The sequence below is a fragment of the Lepisma saccharinum genome, chromosome 2 (genome assembly GCF_977018435.1).
Source record: "Lepisma saccharinum chromosome 2, izLepSacc3.1, whole genome shotgun sequence".
Lineage (NCBI taxonomy): Eukaryota > Metazoa > Arthropoda > Insecta > Zygentoma > Lepismatidae > Lepisma > Lepisma saccharinum.
Window position 1 is genome coordinate 92,912,301 of NC_139230.1, and position 20,531 is coordinate 92,932,831.

Here is a 20,531-nt window from a genome sequence, read left to right on the forward strand (position 1 = left end):
CGAGTTTTTATCTTTTTTACGAGTTTCTGTTTCTAAGTGATTTTAATGGGTCTCTTAAATAGTGATTTTTCTTAAATTGAAATATGTCAAGGACAGTTTTTAAGTGTTTTTATTAAACCCTCTACCTAATCCTCATATTACACTTCACAACGCAGCATTATGTTTTAGTGCTTAGAATGAATTATGAACCTGATGAAGGGGGCAGTTGTACCCTGAAACATCGTTCTTCAACAATTGCATACTCACTTACGTAAGCAGTTCTTTAAACTAATTTTATACTATTTTTAGTATTGTATATAACAGAAGCACTGAAACAGACTCAAATAAAAATTAATATTGGTTATAGACAGGGCTCTAAAAATCCAGGTCGCCATGGCGACTGTGATCTTTTGCAGTAATATTGCAGTTTTTTAAGTTTGCATGTATGAAATTTTGAAGATTCTAAGTTCAAATTGCAGTACTGCGTAAGTTAGCAAATTATTTTTTTTTCAACGTTGTGAGCATCCCATAGAATCAGTAACAATTTCTTACTCTTTGTCCCCTAACCCGCCATTTCCCACTATCTCACATGATTTAGCAACGTTTTGAATACGGTGATGCTCAGTGTTTTAATTGATTGATTTGCTTTATTTTACTTCACTTTTTGTGCCACTCTTGGCTAATTTGCGAAGATGGAGATAAGTGATGATATGATGAAATTGATGAATGAACATTCTCAAACGTCCATGCCCAGGCCAGGATTCGAACCCGGGACCCCTGGCATCGTAGCGCGATGTGATAACTACTCTGCGATGGGGGCCAGCTCAACTTCTTATAATATGCACAATTGCTAGTTGGTGGTTTCCTGACACCTAGCTCTGAAGAAGAATTTTCGAGCACTGGTTATAGACAAGCACCATTAACAATGCTAGACAAATCCTGGAATCCGGAAGTATTTGCTACAGCTAAATTAGTCTGGCAGCACTTGTGGCACATGGAGAACATACACTATGTTGCCATTCGTCACCGGACACCCCTCTAAAAGTGCTTTGGATCGTATATACACATCATACAACCTATAAAAGGCACTGCCGGTTGAGAATACACTCATACCAGCTACAGCAGTCAATATGGACAGACGACGTGAACTGAGTGAGGCGGAACAAGGGATGATCATTGGAGCCCACAGGTTTGGGCATTCGACCCATCAGAATTCAAATAAATTTCAGATACCCCGGTCGACAGTGAGTGATGTTATCGTGAAGTGGAAACAAGAGGGGGTCATGACATGCCGACCCAGACACAGTAAACCGAAAATATTAACAGATCATGACCATCGATGCTTGAAACGTGTGGTGAAGTCAAACAGGAAGGTGTCATTACAGATGGTGGCACAGGAGTTTCGATAGGCTTCCAGTAGTGCTGCAAGTGATCATACTGTCCGCCGGGTTTTCATGGTCGCGCAGCAGTCCACAAGCCACATATCACAGCCTGTAATGCGACCCGTCGGTTATAGTGGTGCAAGGAATGCCGCCATTGGACTCTCGAACAATGGAAATCCATCCTATGGAGTGATGAATGTGGCGGTCCGACAGACGTGTGTGGGTGTGGCGTATGCTCGGTGAATGCTGTTTACAGGACTGTATCATACCCACAGTGAAATTTGGCGGAGGTGGCATCATGGTGTGGTCTTGGTCCTCTTGTTTTAGTTCGGGGAAACATGAATGCCAATGCGTACTAAAAAGTTCTGGATAATTCTGCGCTACTGACATTGTGGGAACAATTCGGTATTGGCCCATACCTGTTTCAGCACGACAATGCTCCATGTCATACGGCAGGCATTATCAACACGTGGTTCAAGGACATGGGTGTGTAAAAACTTGATTGGCCAGCCCAAAGTCCAGATATCAACCCCATTGAACACTTTTGGGATGAGTTGGAGTGCAGCTTGAGAGCCAGGCGATGCAGCCCAAAAAACACCACTGAGCTGTTTGCCGCTTTGCAGGAGGAATGGGGCAAGATTCCCATCAACACGTATCGCAAATTGGTGGAAAGTCTTCCTCGAAGGGTTGCGGACGTCATTGCGGCGAAAGGTGGCCCTACACGATACTGATGTGGTGCTGTGACCGGATTAACGTACTGGTACGGGGTGTCCGGTGACGAATGGCAACATAGTGTAAGTTGTCAATAAGAATGAATAGTGCAGCTCACTATATTGATTTTTTTATATTTGAAAATGATCCTGATGCATATCTAGCGTGATGGCAAATTTCAAGGTTATGTTCAGCTCACTGCAATGTATCTTTTGATGACCCTATGCCTATCAGTTTTAATGAAGTTTCCCCGATTTGTGTGCGAACTATATCCAAGCTTTCACATACAGGAAACTATAGTTATTATGCTGCAACATATTCTAGCACCTCTTAATTAATTTGGGGAAGGGGTTTGATTCGATTACACATTTTCTCTTTGTTTTTCAAGAAAGCTCTTCAAATATTCTCCCTGAAATCAAATAATCTTACAATACTGATTCTTTTGTCATGAACTCGCATATGTAGTGCATCAGGTTACACTTTGAATAATTTCTTGTGAGTTGACGATATACCGTGATGGCATTTTTACGATATCAACTCTGTGATATTTTTCGTACCGTTGACATTTCATTTCACGATATTTATTGTATTATCACATGTCCACTCAATGAGTCATGTTAAACTATTAATAGTTCTAGTGCATAAGAGCTGGATCTTTATGATGTAAATGAGGAATAATACAATTTTTGGGTGGCTACTATAACTGCATGGAGGGAATAGATTTATAATAGAAAAATCCTGAACAGAGAACTGCAAAATCTTTTAGCTATTCCATAATGGGACACAAAATGTCTCCTATTGTCAATAGTATTGTCCTTATAAAATAGCAGTGCTTACAATCAAGAAAATTACATCCCACTTTTCATTCTAGGTTCAAGAGCACTTTTTTTTTACCATCTTACCGGATTAAATTTCAGTTTATCCTGCATTTTCTGAATGAATTTATCTGTAAATGTTTGTGTGTGTGTGCCAGTGAAGTAGTAGTACAGATACAACTTGATAGTTGGAATGAGGAAATCAGAACAGGAATGAAATTCAGATAGAAGAGAGTGAGGTGCTATAGTTCGACCACAAGTAAAAAAAACCTTCGGTGAAAAGCGTTCGTGCATCTTCCCTGCCATTATGGGTACTCAGGGCAGTGTTGCCAGGTTAGGCTACAAAATCTGGTGATCTAATAGTAGCGGATGAATGACGTTCTCGAGGGGGCAGCATAGGCATGCGCACTGAGGGGCAAGGGAACGTCCGCAGATATTTCCAGCAAGGGAAACAATGTATTTTTATCAGGCAGGTAAATGAGGCATATATTACTCCTTAATAGTGTTGCCCACGCTTGGCCCCCTGAAGGCTTTCCAGATGCACTAGACAAGCAGGAAGCCATTTAATAACTAAAACTATAGCAAGTGCATAACACCTACGACACAGAGATGAGATAGGTTGTGAATAACCTAGAGTCGCCAAGCAAAGGGTCACAGAAAAAGCCCCTGCTGCAATGGCATGCGGTGTTTACGGTGTAAATGTCACAGATACTTTTGTAACAATGGTGCTATACCCAGCACCCTGTATTTGGTGAAAAGACACCTAACATCTCCATTTCAGGAGTGGACGTGTTTCAAACAAAAGAAAGTATACCGTCCGTGGGACCCAACCAACATCTTTCAACTCTTCCGCATCTTCCGGTGGTAAAATCTAAGAAGGTGCATGGAAAACATCCTCAAGTTTGCCCTTTCTCAGCACTGACACAAGGGGTTTGCAATGCCTCTATTTTTGCGAAGAATATTTATAAAAGGAAATCGTAGAAAGTTGTGTTCACAAATGAAGCTAACGTTCCGCCTTTCGTTGTCGGCGATTTTCCACAATCTTTCAAGTCGAATGGTAACAATAAAAAATCAATTTCCCTTCGGTGTTCGGTGTACAGGTATCGTTAGGGGTGGGCACGCATCCTGCACCATAATGAGAAAATGCATTACGTATGTGAAATGCTGGACCCGTGGCGGAGTGGTTAGCACATCCCCGCTACGACACCAGGGGTCCCAGGTTCGAATCCTGGCCTGGGCATGGATGTTTGCGAGTGTCCATTCATCAATTTCATCAGATCATCACTCATTTCCATCTTCGCAAGTTAGCCAAAAGTGGCACAAAACTCGAAGTAAAATAAAACAAATCAATCAATCAACGTATGTGAAATATATTGGTGAATTATACAGCATGTCCTCCTCAATAATTGAAGATGATAACACTTATGATAGGGTGCCACCTATTCTCCCCATCTGCTAGAAACACATACACACATATACATGTATAAAATGATTTGTCCACGCTACGAAGTCAGACCTAGTAAGGCATGGACGTTTCACTGTGTTTGTGTCACTTCATCCATTTCATCAGTCTTTCAATCATCCCTATTGTTGTACTTACCTGTAGAGGTGCAAAAGCAAGGTAAATAAACCAAAATAGAAATAGATTTTGGGGTGGGATAAAATACAACTATCTAAATGTAGTAATAGAAATAAAATAATAATAATTATGTCCTAGCCGAATTGAGTAGCGTTTGGCATAATTTCCAGTTCAAACAGCACTTTTCACGGCTGAGTGGAGTTCCACTCTACCTCTCCCCTCCATGTTCAAGTAAGATGAGCAAGAAATGTATTTTTGAGCAGGACATTGCAAGTTCCATAGCAATCATTTAAAAGGAATTTTCCCGAGTAATCAATAGACCTGGCAACACTGACGTGAGCCACGCTGAAGGCTCCTTCCCCCTGCCCTTTCCCACACCCGCCAGCACATGAGGTTATGCACAGGTTTTCTTGCTTGTGGTTCCACTATAATTACAAGAAACAGAGCCAGAAATGTACCAAGAATAAAGATCGACATGGAAGAGAGTGGAGAGTCTAGGAAGCATAATTCAGAGAACTGGAAAAATAGATGACGAGGTCAACAGAAGAGTATGGCAAGTACTGTAGGTGGGGAGTCGATGCATCTACAAAAAGACAAATGTTTATATAGTTCCATTCGAAGTAGTGGCATCCCAGTCATGTGACATTTCAAAATTGTTAAATAATTGTTTTATGATAAAAACAAAGCATGGTGCTGAAAACCTGTAATTACAAATTATCAGTGTTGTGTAAGCACATTTTTACAAGTTGAAAAGTAGATTGGAAATGTAATCAAAATGTAGAAACTTAAAGGTATATCTTCAAAGAAATTTGTGAATAATAATGTTTCATTTACTTGATATAATCATTATAGCCTAATTCTTCTTTCTTTGTGAAGAAAAGGCAATAACACACACACTTTGTATTTTTAAGGTAAACTTTGTGCACAGAAGCTAATCAGGATTGGCATATAATTTTAACACGTTCAGTGCCAGAGAGACACACAGTGTGTCGTCAGCGAAGCACAATCAGTGCTGGTGACACACACCATGTGTCATCGCCTTTTACCAAGAGAAGCAGACGTCACAGTTAAAGTGGTATCCGAACCACCATGTATCGAACCCAGGACTTCTTGGTTTCAAGGCAATGATATTACCGCTGTCTCAACAAAGATGCTCCGAACCTCAAATTGTGAAAATAGGTAGGTAGAAGTTTAATATTTATTCTCATATATAAGACTACATAAATATTTCACAATATGGGCCGTTTATTTATGCAAATAAGAATGAAATTCTCTCCTTACTGACATAGTGTACATTTCCATATTTTATTTATGAGGTATATATTTTTAATCACAATGTCACATCAACCCCTTACCCCAAATGAGCTAAAAAAAACATCCCCACCAGCAAATTTTTGTCCATTATAACACTATGACATGGTGCGATAGCCTAGGTTTTTAATCCAGTATACGCCACTACTTGTGATATAAACAAAATGAAGGTAACTGATTTTGACATGAGCAACACATCTAGATAACGGCCTGTGGAATACGCATTGCAAACTGGACCGGCAGTAAATGTGGAGGAAAAATATCATCTCTCTCTTCACCCCTATTTGAAACTTGAACCCTTGATTGAAAAAACAAACTTAGCTTGTGTATCACTTCCCTTAAATACACGTGATAAAATGCTATCATGTTCATTATATCAGTAAAATACACCGCGGCTAAAAAGGATCATGGCAATCATGAAAAAGTAATGAAACTTTCATATGTCCGATATTTATTCAAATGTTGTGAAGTATCGTCTGGTAGGGATATTACATACATGTCTTCACGATATTTATTGAAATGATGATATAAATCGTATTGTCGATATATATCATTAACGACCACTCTGTGCAGGCCACTAATAATCAACACATTTTGCTAACTTTATATAAAATAATATTGTAAGAATGGAATGGACATTTTTGGCAAATTATTTTGGTTGTAATGGAAAATGAACATAAGGCTACTTTGATTTTGCAACACAGGTAATTATAATTAATTTTTGTACAATATGTTTGTATACAAATTAATTATTGCATTAAACTTCCCATTCTTTTCTCACTCTGCTAACATATGTATGAAGTACATACAGGTATCTTACAATGTCGTTTCTTTCCATCCGAATGTGACAAACCAAACTTGGTTGTTATTACATGAAATACTCTTCAGTTTGTGATGGGAAATGTAGCACGGGAAAAGGGGACAATACATATCACAAGCACGATACTTATCGTGGAGATGATATATTGCCGGCACGATAATAACATCACCACCACGATAAATATTGTGGGGACAATATATCGCAGACATGATATTTTCTTGACATTTCTTGGAAGTACAGCGTCCAGCAAAGATTGCAGGGATGGCATCAGCCTGTGTCCATCCACCATATGCTGCATATTGAGAGCTTGGGTCCCGACAGGTGGCAGGTCAGATAAGTGGACATTCTTCTTCCAGTGAATCATGCCCTACTGTAAGCTGTGTAGTTAGACGAAAGGGCACATTGATGACATATCATACCCAGAAATGCTCAATGAAGCCAGAGTGGCATAATTTGGCTTTTAATTCTGCACATTGCAGTTAATGAAAATTGCATTTTAAAAAAAATATATACATATATATATATACCCTACTTGACCATGTATCAGTTTTTAACTCATCCACCCGACTATTAAGGTTGTGTATTTTCTCTCTTCTTGAACTCTTGAGCCAAAGTAAAGAATTTTTTTTTTTCAATTTACAAGTTATGGGGAAGAAAATTACTAAAATGTATGAACTGACAGTGAAGGAAAAAAATAGGGTTGAATTGGTACCATTGCATTAGTATTGGAAAGTTTCAGTTGAAATTTATTCACCAATATCACCTGATACTTTTCTGGCTATTTTGTGGGGTCTGCAGAAATACCACAAAGTACTTTTGCAGAGTGTAATTATCCTGCACTAATTAAAGTTTTCATTATTTGCACCAGTATTAACATAGAAAAGAGGATTTTGTAATTCAATGATTGCTATTTTAATATTCTGATGTAATTCTTGAATATTTTGAAGCAAAACTCTCATAAGTTGATGTATATAATTGCAGAGGTACAACTTTTTGCTATTACAATTTTCCAGTGCAACATCTGTAAGAATCGGGAAGTGCATTGGTATTGGTTCAACCCTACAAACAATGCTGTCAAAAAGTGTAAAAAATGCTGAAAAATGACCATAAAGCAACAAAAAAGTGAGGGGGGATGCAAGGTAAAAGCAATGTTTTCTGGTTCTAACTGAAAGGAAATGGACTACAATAATGACCATCACGATAATCAAGGCACTAAAGAAAATGGATGATTTTTTTTTATCAACTTTCATCCCCTGATTATAATGTAGGTTTTTGTGTAACCAGTTTCAAGGTATACCTTTCCATTTTTTAAATAATCCAGTGGCAGTGTTACCTACATATATAGTGTGTTCCATTCAGCAAATAAAAAACCTTTAACCTTAATAAATAAATGCATGTACAAAAATTATACAAAATATTATGATATTTTCTTTTTCACAAGGTAAAGTTAACCATAAAACTTTTAAATGGGGAGAAATTAACGTTTTATATATATATATACACAGGAGTGTGCACACAACAGTAAGACATATACAATGCAAAATAAGAGAAGAGGTACATGTGTTCAACCATGCATGATTCCTCTCACAAGCAAATAAATTTTATGTTAATTACAAAACACATTCATTAACTAGGTTAAGGTAAAAAAATATGCTCGTATTGTAAAAAATACAATCAACACAATTTTATTCTATATTTTTTCTAGAAAATGCAAATGACAATAAGTTAATGACTCAGTATATATATATATGTATCTTTAATATGAAAGCAAATAGTCCGTCCCACCTTATGAAAACATTTTGATGTGTTATTTTGTAGTAAATAAATACTTTTTCTTGCTTGTTTACCTTTCTAGTGATGATGGAGGTAATGATAAATGGGAAAATGCAAATTACTGTAGGTATCACTTCCTTGAATAGCAAACTTCATTTAATTTTTAAACTATGCAACCTAGCAGAAACCAAAGATAAGTGTGAACAAATGATGAACACAATTCTGGGATGCAAAGTATTGGAAATAATCCAAAGTTCAATCTAGTTAATTTGCTACATTTAATTCAACTGGAGAAAGATTTGTAGATATTTCCTTCTGAAATTAAGAAAAATTAGAGTTTCTGAAGAAAAAAAAACATACTACAACCATTTGTCACATCTTATTTTTAGTCAATATTTTATTAACATTTTAAAAATATAATTCTGTTGAGAAACTTACACACATACATACATACATACATACATAAATATATATATATATGCATGTATGTACATTGTGTGTAATCAATACATTTGTATTTTATTAAAAGAAACACTTGTCTTAAAATTTCTTTATGCAAGTGGCATGTTTTATGACATCAGACTTTGTGAGGATTTCAAATATTAACATAACACTTCTTTTTTCAAAGTAAAGAGAAATCTATTAGACTTGTACATTTTTCAAACAGTTTTAAAAAATCAACTGTAAAGTCAGTTCATGCAGACCATTTCTAAATAAACCTTTAAATTAAAACAGTATCTTAAGAAAAAGAAAATGCCAACCTTTATGTTTGTACAACTTCCTCTAATTTTCTTTGAAGATATTTTTATTTCATTATAAATTATAATCTTGATTAAAAATAGATTGTGTTGAGCTCATCATTCTGTTAAACTAAGAACAATATATTTCAAATTTAATGGCTACAATGCCACTAAATGTGAAATAGACTCAACACCCAATATTTATACTTACCAAAACCTTCAACCTAGTATTGCTTAGATAATGCATGATCTGTGTCTGCCAAAGAAAAAATATATATATTAGATTTTACCATGCAGTGTTCTCCTTTAACTGCACATGATGTCCTGAAACTATCTAAGGTGTAAACAATGCTTTTTCCCACAAATTATAAAATGTGATATTTTTTTATCAACGCCAATCAACAATGACCAATTCTTCAATATATTATAAACTACTCTAATATTTGTTGAAAATATTTTATATTATTCTTTAGGCATCAAGGACTGTCTTCTCTTGTTTGTGCTAGAAATAAATATTAAAAAACAATCCATTGCACTTATGAAGTCATCCAATATTTCACGCTTGCATGATAGGAAACTTTATGCAAGCTGTGTTAAAATTTAATTTCTCTTTCAAGTAACCAACACCATGATCATCTACTCTCATTCTTTGCATCTGTGTACAGATTTCTGAACACTTGAGTTTATAATTTAGTTATTTCTATGTACAATAATGTTATTTACAATGTACTAAGGATTTAAAAAGTCATTCAAAGATATTTAATTAACTTCTTTTCCTTTTTACAGCAAAATCCTTTGATCACTGTATGTAACACAGTTAAGTTCTTGTAAGTTTCATGGTGTCTGACACTATGAAATATGTGTCTCAATTGTAATTCAATGAAACTTTTAATTTCATAAATATCCCGAGTTTTCAAGTTCACTTTGAATCACACACTGACTTGTTACTGAAACTATGTACAATTCACTTATACTACACTAAAAAGTCTGGATCACTGAATTCATTTTCACTATCTTCATCTTCATCACCACTATTAAACTTTCTTCTTCTCTTTTTATGTTTATGCTTTCTATGTCTTTCTGATTTATGCAATTTATGAGACCTATGGTGTTTGGAGTCTTTGATTTCTGGTGGCCTTGGTGGAACTATAGTTAACTTTGGTATCTTTTGAGGAACATCCTAAAAAGAAAGAGAGAAACTGGTTGTAGAACAAAGTTTTTAAATACACACATTTCAAAATTTGATCTATTGGATTGGTGCATAAGTTAGTCAATTTTCAAAAAGAATGTTTTTCAATTTCAGAAGTGAAATTTTTCGTTTTTTAATTTTTTGAAAAAAAAATTCATTTCAAATTGAATTAAATACACTGATATTGCATATTACCATGACTTTTCTTAATTGATTACAACTGTCAACAGAGTAACAATAATTATATTTAAGACTATTACAGAAAACTAACTCCATGAATTTTTGTGCTAAAACATATATTTAGAAGATTTACACACATTTGTATACAGGGTGGGCCAACAGTTTGCAACCACTTCTTTACAAGACACAAGCTGATACAAACAAATCCAATGTTACAAAACATGATGTGGGTGAGGTATAATGTTATATATCAAAATGAGCTAGAATTTGATGAGAAAGATGATTATAAACTCAGTTTTATCATAACTCGGAATCATTCTCGCATAATTGGGTCATTTTGTGTCGTGTGCCAATAGTTTGTAACCACCCCTATACAAGAAAGATGGACTGATACAAACCAATCCAATGTTGCAAAAACTGATGTGGGTGAGGGGTAAAACTACCAAGGCCATGCTATCAAGATGGCTGCCATCTTGGGAGTCAATGTATTTTTATTTTAAATGGAAAGTGGTCACGTGACATCAAAATGTGCCAGAATTTCATGAGAAATACAGGTGTGTATTCAGTTTTATTATAATTATAATCGCTTGCACACAATTTATTGTCTTCTCAAAGTTCACTGACTGTTCTTCATTCTCAGTTAGATTTCTGATAGAGTAAGACAACAGAACACTCATATGTTACCTTTAACATAATAAGGAATGTATATCATTTTAACTTGTTAGTAATTCTATTTTTCAATGGAAAAATGTGTTCGGTAGTAATGACACCAGAAAAATAGGGAAGGTTGAGTCAGGGTTAATATAATTATTTTATGAATGTACTACACTCCTGCAACGAAGAGCCAGGAGCAACATATATCAGCAAATCCTGAAAACGCTGACCTCCTGTAACTGTAAAAGTATAAGGCTGAGAGAAGGAAAAATTGATCCAGTTTCTTAGCTAGGTCAAAGCCAAAAGGGTACAAAATTTCATTGAAATCCATGTTGGTGGGTGACATTTTGGTTCTTCATTGAGTGAATTGACATGGAATGACCCTTATATGTTTTATGAGGGACAGAAGGGGGAAAATGTATAACTGAGAAAAACGTATTATTGAAAGATAATTAAAATGGTAAAATTAGGTACACATAGAAAGAAAACTAGTACTATATACTGTATTTACGTGTGTATAATGCAAACACCGGTTTTGATGGAGAAAAGTGAGAAAAAATTATATCTCGAATAAAATGTACAGCACAATTCAGGTTCAAGAAAAGTCTTATTTAGTTGTAGGTCATACAGCTGTTGATATCTTCATCAAGAATGAACTGCATGCATCTTCAATGAGTCACCTGTTGCTATGCGGACCAAGATGGAATATCATCCATCCCCTATATACGATGAGTCACCAATTCACACAAGCCCCCACTCCCCTTCTTTCTCTATATTAAGCACACCAAACTGGCTCCGGAAGTTATTTTCCATTATTTCTGGCAGGGCAAATACTGATGATATGGCTCCTATATGCACTCGATCACCACCACAATGGTGCTGGTTTGCTTTGCATGAAAAATGTTCCCATGGAAGGTGAAACAACATGAGAAGCAGTAATTTCAATTTTGTAAGTGTTTCATTTATTATTAATGATAAAGAAATCCAACTTGGCTGCCTACCTAACATACATGTACAAGAATATTAAAAAAGTAAGGCAGAAGCATCAGACAGTAAAGGTTTTACATTGTGGAAGCCATTTTTGACTAAGTGGTTTGTGATGTTTCCCTGCAAACATTGTAAAACCCATGGGCGTAATTTGTATTTATGCCCGTTCGTAATATGTGTTATATGCAGTGAGCAGGAAATGTTACCATCCATTTGTGATTGCTATCACCCATTCATGACAACTTTCTAGCATGGAAACAATTATTGAGAAGTCATTTTCCATTATTTCTCACCCAAAAAATATCAATGAATTTGCTCCCGTATGATGGAAGATGCGCACTCTATCACCACCATGGGTGCATTGCCCTTCCTCTGCCCTCCTGATCATCATGCCTCCCATGCAAGCAACAAAAATAGAATTCCAAGTCAAGAGTCTAGTCACATGGTAACAGCTGATAAGAAAACCTGTATGGGAACGGGTGGCACATGTTAACTTCATGGAAATCTTGAACTCCAAGAGCAGAATTCTTTCGAACAAGCAGTTTTTAAAAACATATACAGGAAAACCTCGTTAATACGAAGTTCAAGGGACCAAAAAATGTCAACTTCGTATTAAACGACTTCGAGTTATCCAAACTTTTCAAGATTGCGCCTGTTTTCAGGTGTAAATAAAGTAGAGTATAAATTCCCCCCACAAAGGATGTTTTATACTTGGTGGTAGCTCAGAAAATAAGCTTTATATGTACTATATAATAATATTGTACGTTTTTAAGAAAGTGTAAAAAATGTTACACAAAATGAGAACACTGAGCTTAACGCGGACACAAAGATTCCAAGGAGACGGTTAACACCATTTATCCTGCCTAGTTATACAACCGGTTATGCACGGGATGCATGTTGTGGCAAAAAGTCTTTTAACAAACGGTATTTTCTTTTAATTGTGCAAAGTCGTTGCTCTTCCACGAAATTCTTACAATTTTAGTTCATAAGAAACCCGTTTGCACGGATACCTAGGGAAAGGAAAACAATCTCGTTTACTGCAAGAAGTGAAACTCGGAAGAATCTTGACGGTAGTCACTGGCGCAAGCAAGAGACGGGAGATAATCGGACAGAATGAATATTGGATTTTATGTGCGTTCACTAGAACATTGTCCGTTACAGGATTAACTGGTAAGAGAAGATTCTCTTGGGAGAGAACACAACCTTTCCCTGGCAAAAAACAAAAAAATCGGGGCTGTAAATTTCGTTCTGGTTCGGCTGTTAAAAAGACATCGTAAAAAAGTCACGTATTCTTTGCTTCAGTTAATTTCATAATCGCCCCCCCCCCCTCCCCCTTTGCAGGGATCAGTTCAAACTCTTCCTCAACTTGCATTGTAATCCACTCTGAAAAGTAAACACACAACTTGCGATCTGTTTGCACGGAATGTGTATCCTAGGACACGTGCCGCACTCGATAATCACTCTGGTTTGGATCCCACTTCAAACTGTATATTTAATCCCGCTTAGCTCATCAGCATAAAATCAACTAAAAACAAGCTTTACGAAACTTGCGTATTTTCAGATTAATCGACAATTTATTGTAGGTTTCAGGAGTATTCTGGAGGTCAAACACTCGCTCCGCGAAAGCTTTTCCTCTCGTATTCCTACATTGAGCATTGCAGGTTTTTTTTCTTTTTTTTTTTTAACAGCAGCACGCTAATGGTTCTGAAGAAAAGCGGGGATTACATGGCTTTGCGAGATTCAAAACAATGACGCTTATTCCTTCCCACTGGATGAGTCATTGCAGTTACCGGCAAGCGAGAGCTTTCCAGACGCTAGACTAAACACTGGCGCCAGCTGCAGCGTAAACACCATGAGACCGGCTGGAAGTTAGAGCAGCAGGTGTCAGAAGGGAAATCATGGGCATTTTAAAGATAACGCAGTTGTCGAAGATCGAACTTCTATCAGCAGTGTGAAAAAAAAAATTATCCTTGTATTACCTTTTACCATGCAAGAGACAATAATACGGGCAATATTTCCTATCCAGACAGCTGCATTCAAACAAGGAAGAGGGACCTGAATTCTGCAATTATCGCATTACCATGCACACCAGTGGCGGATAATGAGCTGTTGTAGGAGAAGGAAGGGGTTCACTTTTCTTTTACTTATCATGTGGTTTTTGTTCGTTTTGAAGAAGTTATTCAGAACTGTTTGCTTTTTTTTTTTAGACGCCAAAGGAGCCAGTGTGCGCACACGAGCAAGAAAATTGTGGCCGAAACAATTAGCTACAGTGTAGCCCACAAGGATTTCAGACATCACTTTACTGCTGTGCACCTAGCTGAAAGGGTTGAGGCAATAATGTCAGTGTTGCAAGTATTCAAATATATTAGTTCATTTCCTAATAAATGTATAACCCAGCTTTATAAATTTTTGGAATTTTTTAAAATATTATTGGTTGTTAATGAACCTCTAACATATGTTTAAGTGAATGTTTTTCTACAGAATCGCTTATAACTTACATGATTGTATAAAATTACAAAGAACAATTCCTTGAGGGGGTCAACTACTAATGCCTTTCAGAAAATTGTTATCCAACACAAAATCACATTTTAGAACAAATGCTTTCATTTAGCAGGTCTTCGTCGATTTCTGTACTAGGTACATTAACTGGGTCCACCCTAAAAGGCTATGATAAAATTCAAGTGTATAATTCCCAGTTTTCAAGGCAAACTTTCCAAAAATTCAAAGGTACAAGAAGGAATCCAAAAATCTAATCCAATTCAATTAAATGGTATACATATTTAAAATATTTTAATTTAAGGTGCGGACTCAAAATACATCTACAAACACGTCACAAATGTTACGGGATATACTAATCTACAAAAAATTGTTATTGTATGAGAATTTAAACTCAAATTTATGTAACCATCTTATCTTGCAATAATCTTCCATCTGTCATGTAGATTGTTCTGCAAAGGACACTAACAAAGTACACTGATTCAGAGAATTCTGTTTTATTTTCCACACAGCTTTCTTTTCCTTCCTCGATAAAAATAAAAGCTAAACGGTGAAAAACTGCCTTAGATTTGGTTTAATAAAAGTAGAAATTTTTCACGTCTAAGGAGAAAAATTCACGCAGAATTCTTGGAGCCCTAATTCATGCATAATTTTAGAAATTCAAGGAATACCCGGAGAGTAACCACCCTGATTAAGAATTGCCAAGTTTTTCTTCTATCTAGTACACTATGATTTTGCGGTAATGAAAATGCCCTCTTTAAAAACAAAGAATGGCAACAAGGCATTTTTTTATGAATGCAGCTCATACCAATGTGCAGCCTCAATGGAGTATTTTACATTGAAAATTCAAGCACATATTTCCAAAAACTTTCTGCTTTTTCAATTTTTTGCTATCAGCACTTGTCCTATAGTGCTTGACTTTTGAATCACCCTGTATATTTGTTGTTGTTTTTTTGCCAACTAAAATCATTCATTCAATTAAAAATGAGTAAAATTCTTTATATAAATAATTCAAACAAGAGTAGAAAAACAAACAAACACACACACACAAATGATGCCACTTTAGGAACTGTGTGTTCTGGTCTTCACATAACACAATGGAGGGGGATTAACAAAGTGTAGTTTGTTTCTCCACATTTCTCCATTACGGATTTTGGGCTATTGCTGTAGGAATATTCATCCATTTTGAAAGTGGATAAAGTAGTGAAAAAAGTAGTTTGAAATTGACTGCTAAAGTTTTGAAAATTGTTTTTTAGTCCTAGAGAGAATTCTTTGGGGTTCAAAATTTGATAAAATTTTGTTTTCAAAAATGCAAATTTTCAACAAATTCTAACAATTAAGCGAGCAGCAATGAGATTTTGAAATAATGAACGAATGATTCCCATTTTTTGTCAGATGAGTGTTTCGGTTACTTTATACCCTTTTGCAAGACCACATGAGGAACAAATGTAGCAAATTTGAAGAAAATCTGACATGGTGGGTTACACTTTTTACTTTTTCTGTATGACTTGATATGGAATGACCCTGGAACAACTAAAATTAACAACAAAGAATTATTTTGGCCTCAAAAATACCCAGTTAACAAAAAAATAAACGAATTTATTATTATCAACAGAGCTCACAACAGAGATACACTCTTGTTCACATAAAGTGGCACATTTTATAATGTTGGGACATTTGAAGTTTGTGTCACTTTATCTGAACAGGAGTTTACAAATATAAACTGCAAAGATCACAATCTCACCTTATAATCTGACTGTGTTCCATGGCGACCTCTCTGAATGTTCCCTGTCGCACTGCTTTCATGCAAAGCTAAAGTTCTTTCGACTTTCCCTGGAGCAATTTGTATACTTTCAACACTGATGCCATCTTGTACACTATTGTTGAGGCTTTCCTTCTCACCTCCAGAAGAATCCTTTCCTACATTAAATTTCACACCTTCTCGACCCCTATCTAATGCACCACTTTCTTCATTAGTCACAGACTGGCCTGGAGCATTACCCTGATTCACTTTTGTTGATTTGTTACCAGCTGCATCCACATCATCATCATCAGGATCATCAGGATCAAACTTCAGCATCAACTGTTTAAACTAACGAAAAAGGAGCACTCATTAGTAAATATATATATAAAAAAAGGGGGAGCACATATTTGGTAATCAACAAACAAATCCCAATAAATACTTCATATACTAGAAAAAGAGCTCTTATGGATGTGCTTCAGGATTCATATTATCAAATTCATCTAGATGGCATTACTATATTCAACAGTGTATTAAGAAATCAAGACTATTGCAAAGGTAATACAAAGGAGCATGCTTGAGTTCTGCTTTATTTTCTTTTGCATATTTTTCTAACGAAGGTTTTGAGTGGGATAAAAATATTTTTTCTTAAAAAAAAAGGTAAAAAGGGGGAGAAAGTTATCCCTTGTGCATTGTCATGTGAAGGCACATCGGGGGTTTTGGAGATGAGTCTCCACATTCTTGATCTCAGCAACAGCGGAGGTGATGGGATGAATGCCATGTGTCAGTTAGCTTTACTACCAGAGCTACTTATGCAGGGACATTAATGGAATAATTTCCATCCCAGATCTACCAGATATTGTCGAACAACAATTCACTATCATAATATGTTTTCTTCTCAGGTAAAATAATAAAAAAAAGAAAGATGAAACACTTTCAATGATAAACTGACACACGCACATAAAGAAATAAGTGTTTAGATTGAAGTAAATAATGTCTGCTGTGCTACCTGTGGTAAAATTTTCTTACAACCATACTAAATATTCTTTAGCATACTAATCAGCTGAAGTGAAAAAGTACCCTGATACAATGGTAGCACATCTGTGTAAGCTATTGATTTCTCAGAAAGTACTAAGGCTCAAAAGAGTGACTAGCCAATAATATCACATGACCTATTTCTAGGAACCTCAACCAAAATTGATGTTATCTTCTCCCAAATTTGCATTTATATTTCAGCACACTTTTCTGTCAAAAATTCCTAAAATTATACCTTCATCGTGCTTTTAAACTAGTATTTTCAATTTTGGTCACATGGCCTATGCTTGTTCCTGGCAGTTTCATATATTGGAAATTATTTTATAAGAAGCTATTTTTTACTATTTCTAGCATGACAAATACTGATGTTATGGCTCCCATGTGATGGTAGGTGCACACTCAATCTTGGTGAAAACTGCAAAAGCTTGCTCAGTACTGCAAAACATTTCTCATGCAAAAAATACTGATGTTATGGCACCCACCCGATCTCTACCATAACCATGGGACTTACGTCAGTAATGCAAAATATTTCTCGCATGATAAATACCAATGTTACAACTTCCATCTGATGCAAAATTCCTGTGTTAGATTATTTTGCATCTACAAAAAGTGGTTATGAGAACCTATAAGAAGAACATAAGACTTCCATTTGATGGTAGGTGTGCACTTGATCTCAGTGAAAACCATGAAACTTCACTAGGCAATGGAAAATATTTCTTGCACGACAAATACCAATGTTACAGCATGGGTGTGATGATACATGCACACTTGATCTCCACCAAAACAGTGCCACTTTATTTGGTGATGTAAATTTTTCTCACATTAGAAATGGATGATGCTACAGTAGGTGTGCACTCAAACTCCCATCAGAACTTCGCATTTTGATCAATGATGCAAAACATTCTGATAGAAGGTGTAAAATCATGGAACATCCTGTGTAGCTTTCAGAATCATAAATACTGTTACAGCTTTGGAAGCTGGCTGGACACCCTCAGGGCAAGGGCAACACCTGCCCACAGTGAGCTGTAAGACCTGAGTCACTGTGTTGTGAGCTGCAGATGGGAGAAGGTGATTGGGATACAGGTCAGGATGGAATGGGAAGAGTATGAAAATCGAGTGGCTGTCATTGCACTAATAAGGTAGGGAAAGCAGCAGGTGAGATTTTCAAACTTCTCCAGAAGCTTCAAATCTCAAAGAGGTTCATGTTTACATTAAATGAAATCCAATTGAAAATTAAACAATGAAAGTTGTAATTGGGAAGGTTTCTAATTTTTGCAGTTAACAGTAGCAATGAGAAGGAAATTGTCTTTTATTTCTCCTCCTCCTTTCACACATAATTAACCAGCTTACCAATTTATAGCAATTTTTTGTATGTTGTTTCCATTTATAATGCAGGATAATGTCAAAATATTTCTTTTCACTGCTGTTATATACAACTGATTAAGCTGTTTTTGGTGCTTTTGTCAATTTTTATTTGGCATATATGTGTGTTCCTAACTATTGGTTATCAGTATGAGTAAGAATTGTTGATCTATCAAAATCACAGTTCTTTTGCGACCATGAATTCTGGTTTTACTAATGTTTTAAAATACATTTCCATGACACCCTACACAGTTTTAACAAATATGTCAGAGTTAATCTTCACCATTACATGTTAAAAGAAGTGAAGCATATCTTCTTCAAATCACAAAATGTAGTATGTGTGACAATTTTTATTTTTATAAAAGTTATTGCTCATCATTGTAATTTTTAACTGTTAGTGGTGGTCAATAAATGAAAATTTTGGTACTGAATTTTTTTTTATGGACAGAAAGGCTAATTGGGACTGGACCTACAGTTAAAGTGGGATCCAAACCACTATGCCATGTGCCTCCACTGGGAATCGAACCTGGGACCCCTTGATTACAAGGTGACGATGCTATCACTTGGCCATCGGGGAGACCCTAACACACATGTATGTGTGTGGAGTGGATACATATTTTTCGTTATATTTCTGCCACTTTTAGCTGGTTGCAATGATGAGGACAAGTGGTAATTAGATGGAATTGATGAAGGGGCACTCACAAAGAACACCCATGCCCTGGCCAGACTTGAACCTGGGAACTTTAGTGCGAGATGGAATGTCGACAACTTTATACACTCAGCCACTCAACCAGAACATACTAAACAAAATAATTTCCATCCCAATAGGCATACTCATAATCATGGGTAGAGAAAACTAAAAGTAATTCAGGCACCAGTCCATAATTCTCATGAGCATTAATTTTTTTTTCTTTCAAATATGGGCTAAGAAAGCCATGAATCCAACTAAGATAAAGCTGCACATTTTGCAATGTGACCTTAGAGCATTTAATTAATTAATTAATACAAGATTGGATTAAAAGTAATTAATTCTTGGGCTGGAGTGGTCTTCCTAAAGAATACTCTACCAGTTGTGGCGATTTATTTGAACTTACATATAAAATCGTCCACAATCTTCTGCATCGCGACTTTCCTACTCGCATTTTGTTGTGCAGAGGAAGAAATGACTTTAATTCTGCAAACCCCACTAGATGGCAGCACAATAGCAGCAATGAACTTGATGCGCCACCAGGCGACGACGTCGCACCAGCTGAGTGGAAGAAAATGGCAGTTCGTTCTTATCACGCATCGCATACAGCTGTTTGCTATTCTTCCTCCCCCCAAATACAGAAGTTTCGTGCACGGCGTGCAATGAAGTAGCATGTTCTTCCTTCCAAAAGGTTCCGTATGCGTTGCAATCATGAAGTATTTTGACCAGATTGTGACCAAGCTACGAAGTGTATTTGACTGCAGAAATGAACTTCATTTTTAGGATACAAGTGATGGTACGTTGCTGGAAATACGTACAAGAAAGTCTACAAGAAGGAAACACATGCAAAGAAACTTCGAGAACATCGCCAAAATCCGCACGAAAGATTTACCAGGATGAACACTTGGAATTTCCCGAAATACGGCATGCATTTGATGAAGGAAGGAAGTCGTTCAGAAGAAGGTTGCATGTTACATTCCTGGATTGCCGTGGATTCTTAAGGATTTGACGACATAATGCAAAAATGCAGGTACGAGTGGTGCTTTATTATTTTGTGTCGAAATTGGCAAAAGTGAATGAATAGTTACT

The 20,531-nt window shown here is 36.2% G+C and overlaps 1 protein-coding gene across 4 annotated transcripts in view; it reads right to left on the reverse strand.

Annotated features, from left to right (window-relative positions):
* Positions 1–9,109: 9,109 nt before the first annotated feature.
* The window catches only part of Nipped-B (Nipped-B cohesin loading factor), a 293,544-nt gene continuing 282,122 nt past the window's right edge, over positions 9,110–20,531 (reverse strand). For all 4 annotated transcript variants that reach the window (XM_083117506.1, XM_083117505.1, XM_083117503.1 and 1 more), the window contains 2 exons: positions 16,361–16,708; positions 9,110–10,290 (listed from right to left, as the gene is read on the reverse strand). In XM_083117506.1, coding sequence (XP_082973632.1) covers positions 10,084–10,290; positions 16,361–16,708 — 555 coding nt within the window. In that variant the 3' untranslated portion in view covers positions 9,110–10,083. The remainder of the gene's footprint in view (positions 10,291–16,360; positions 16,709–20,531) is intronic.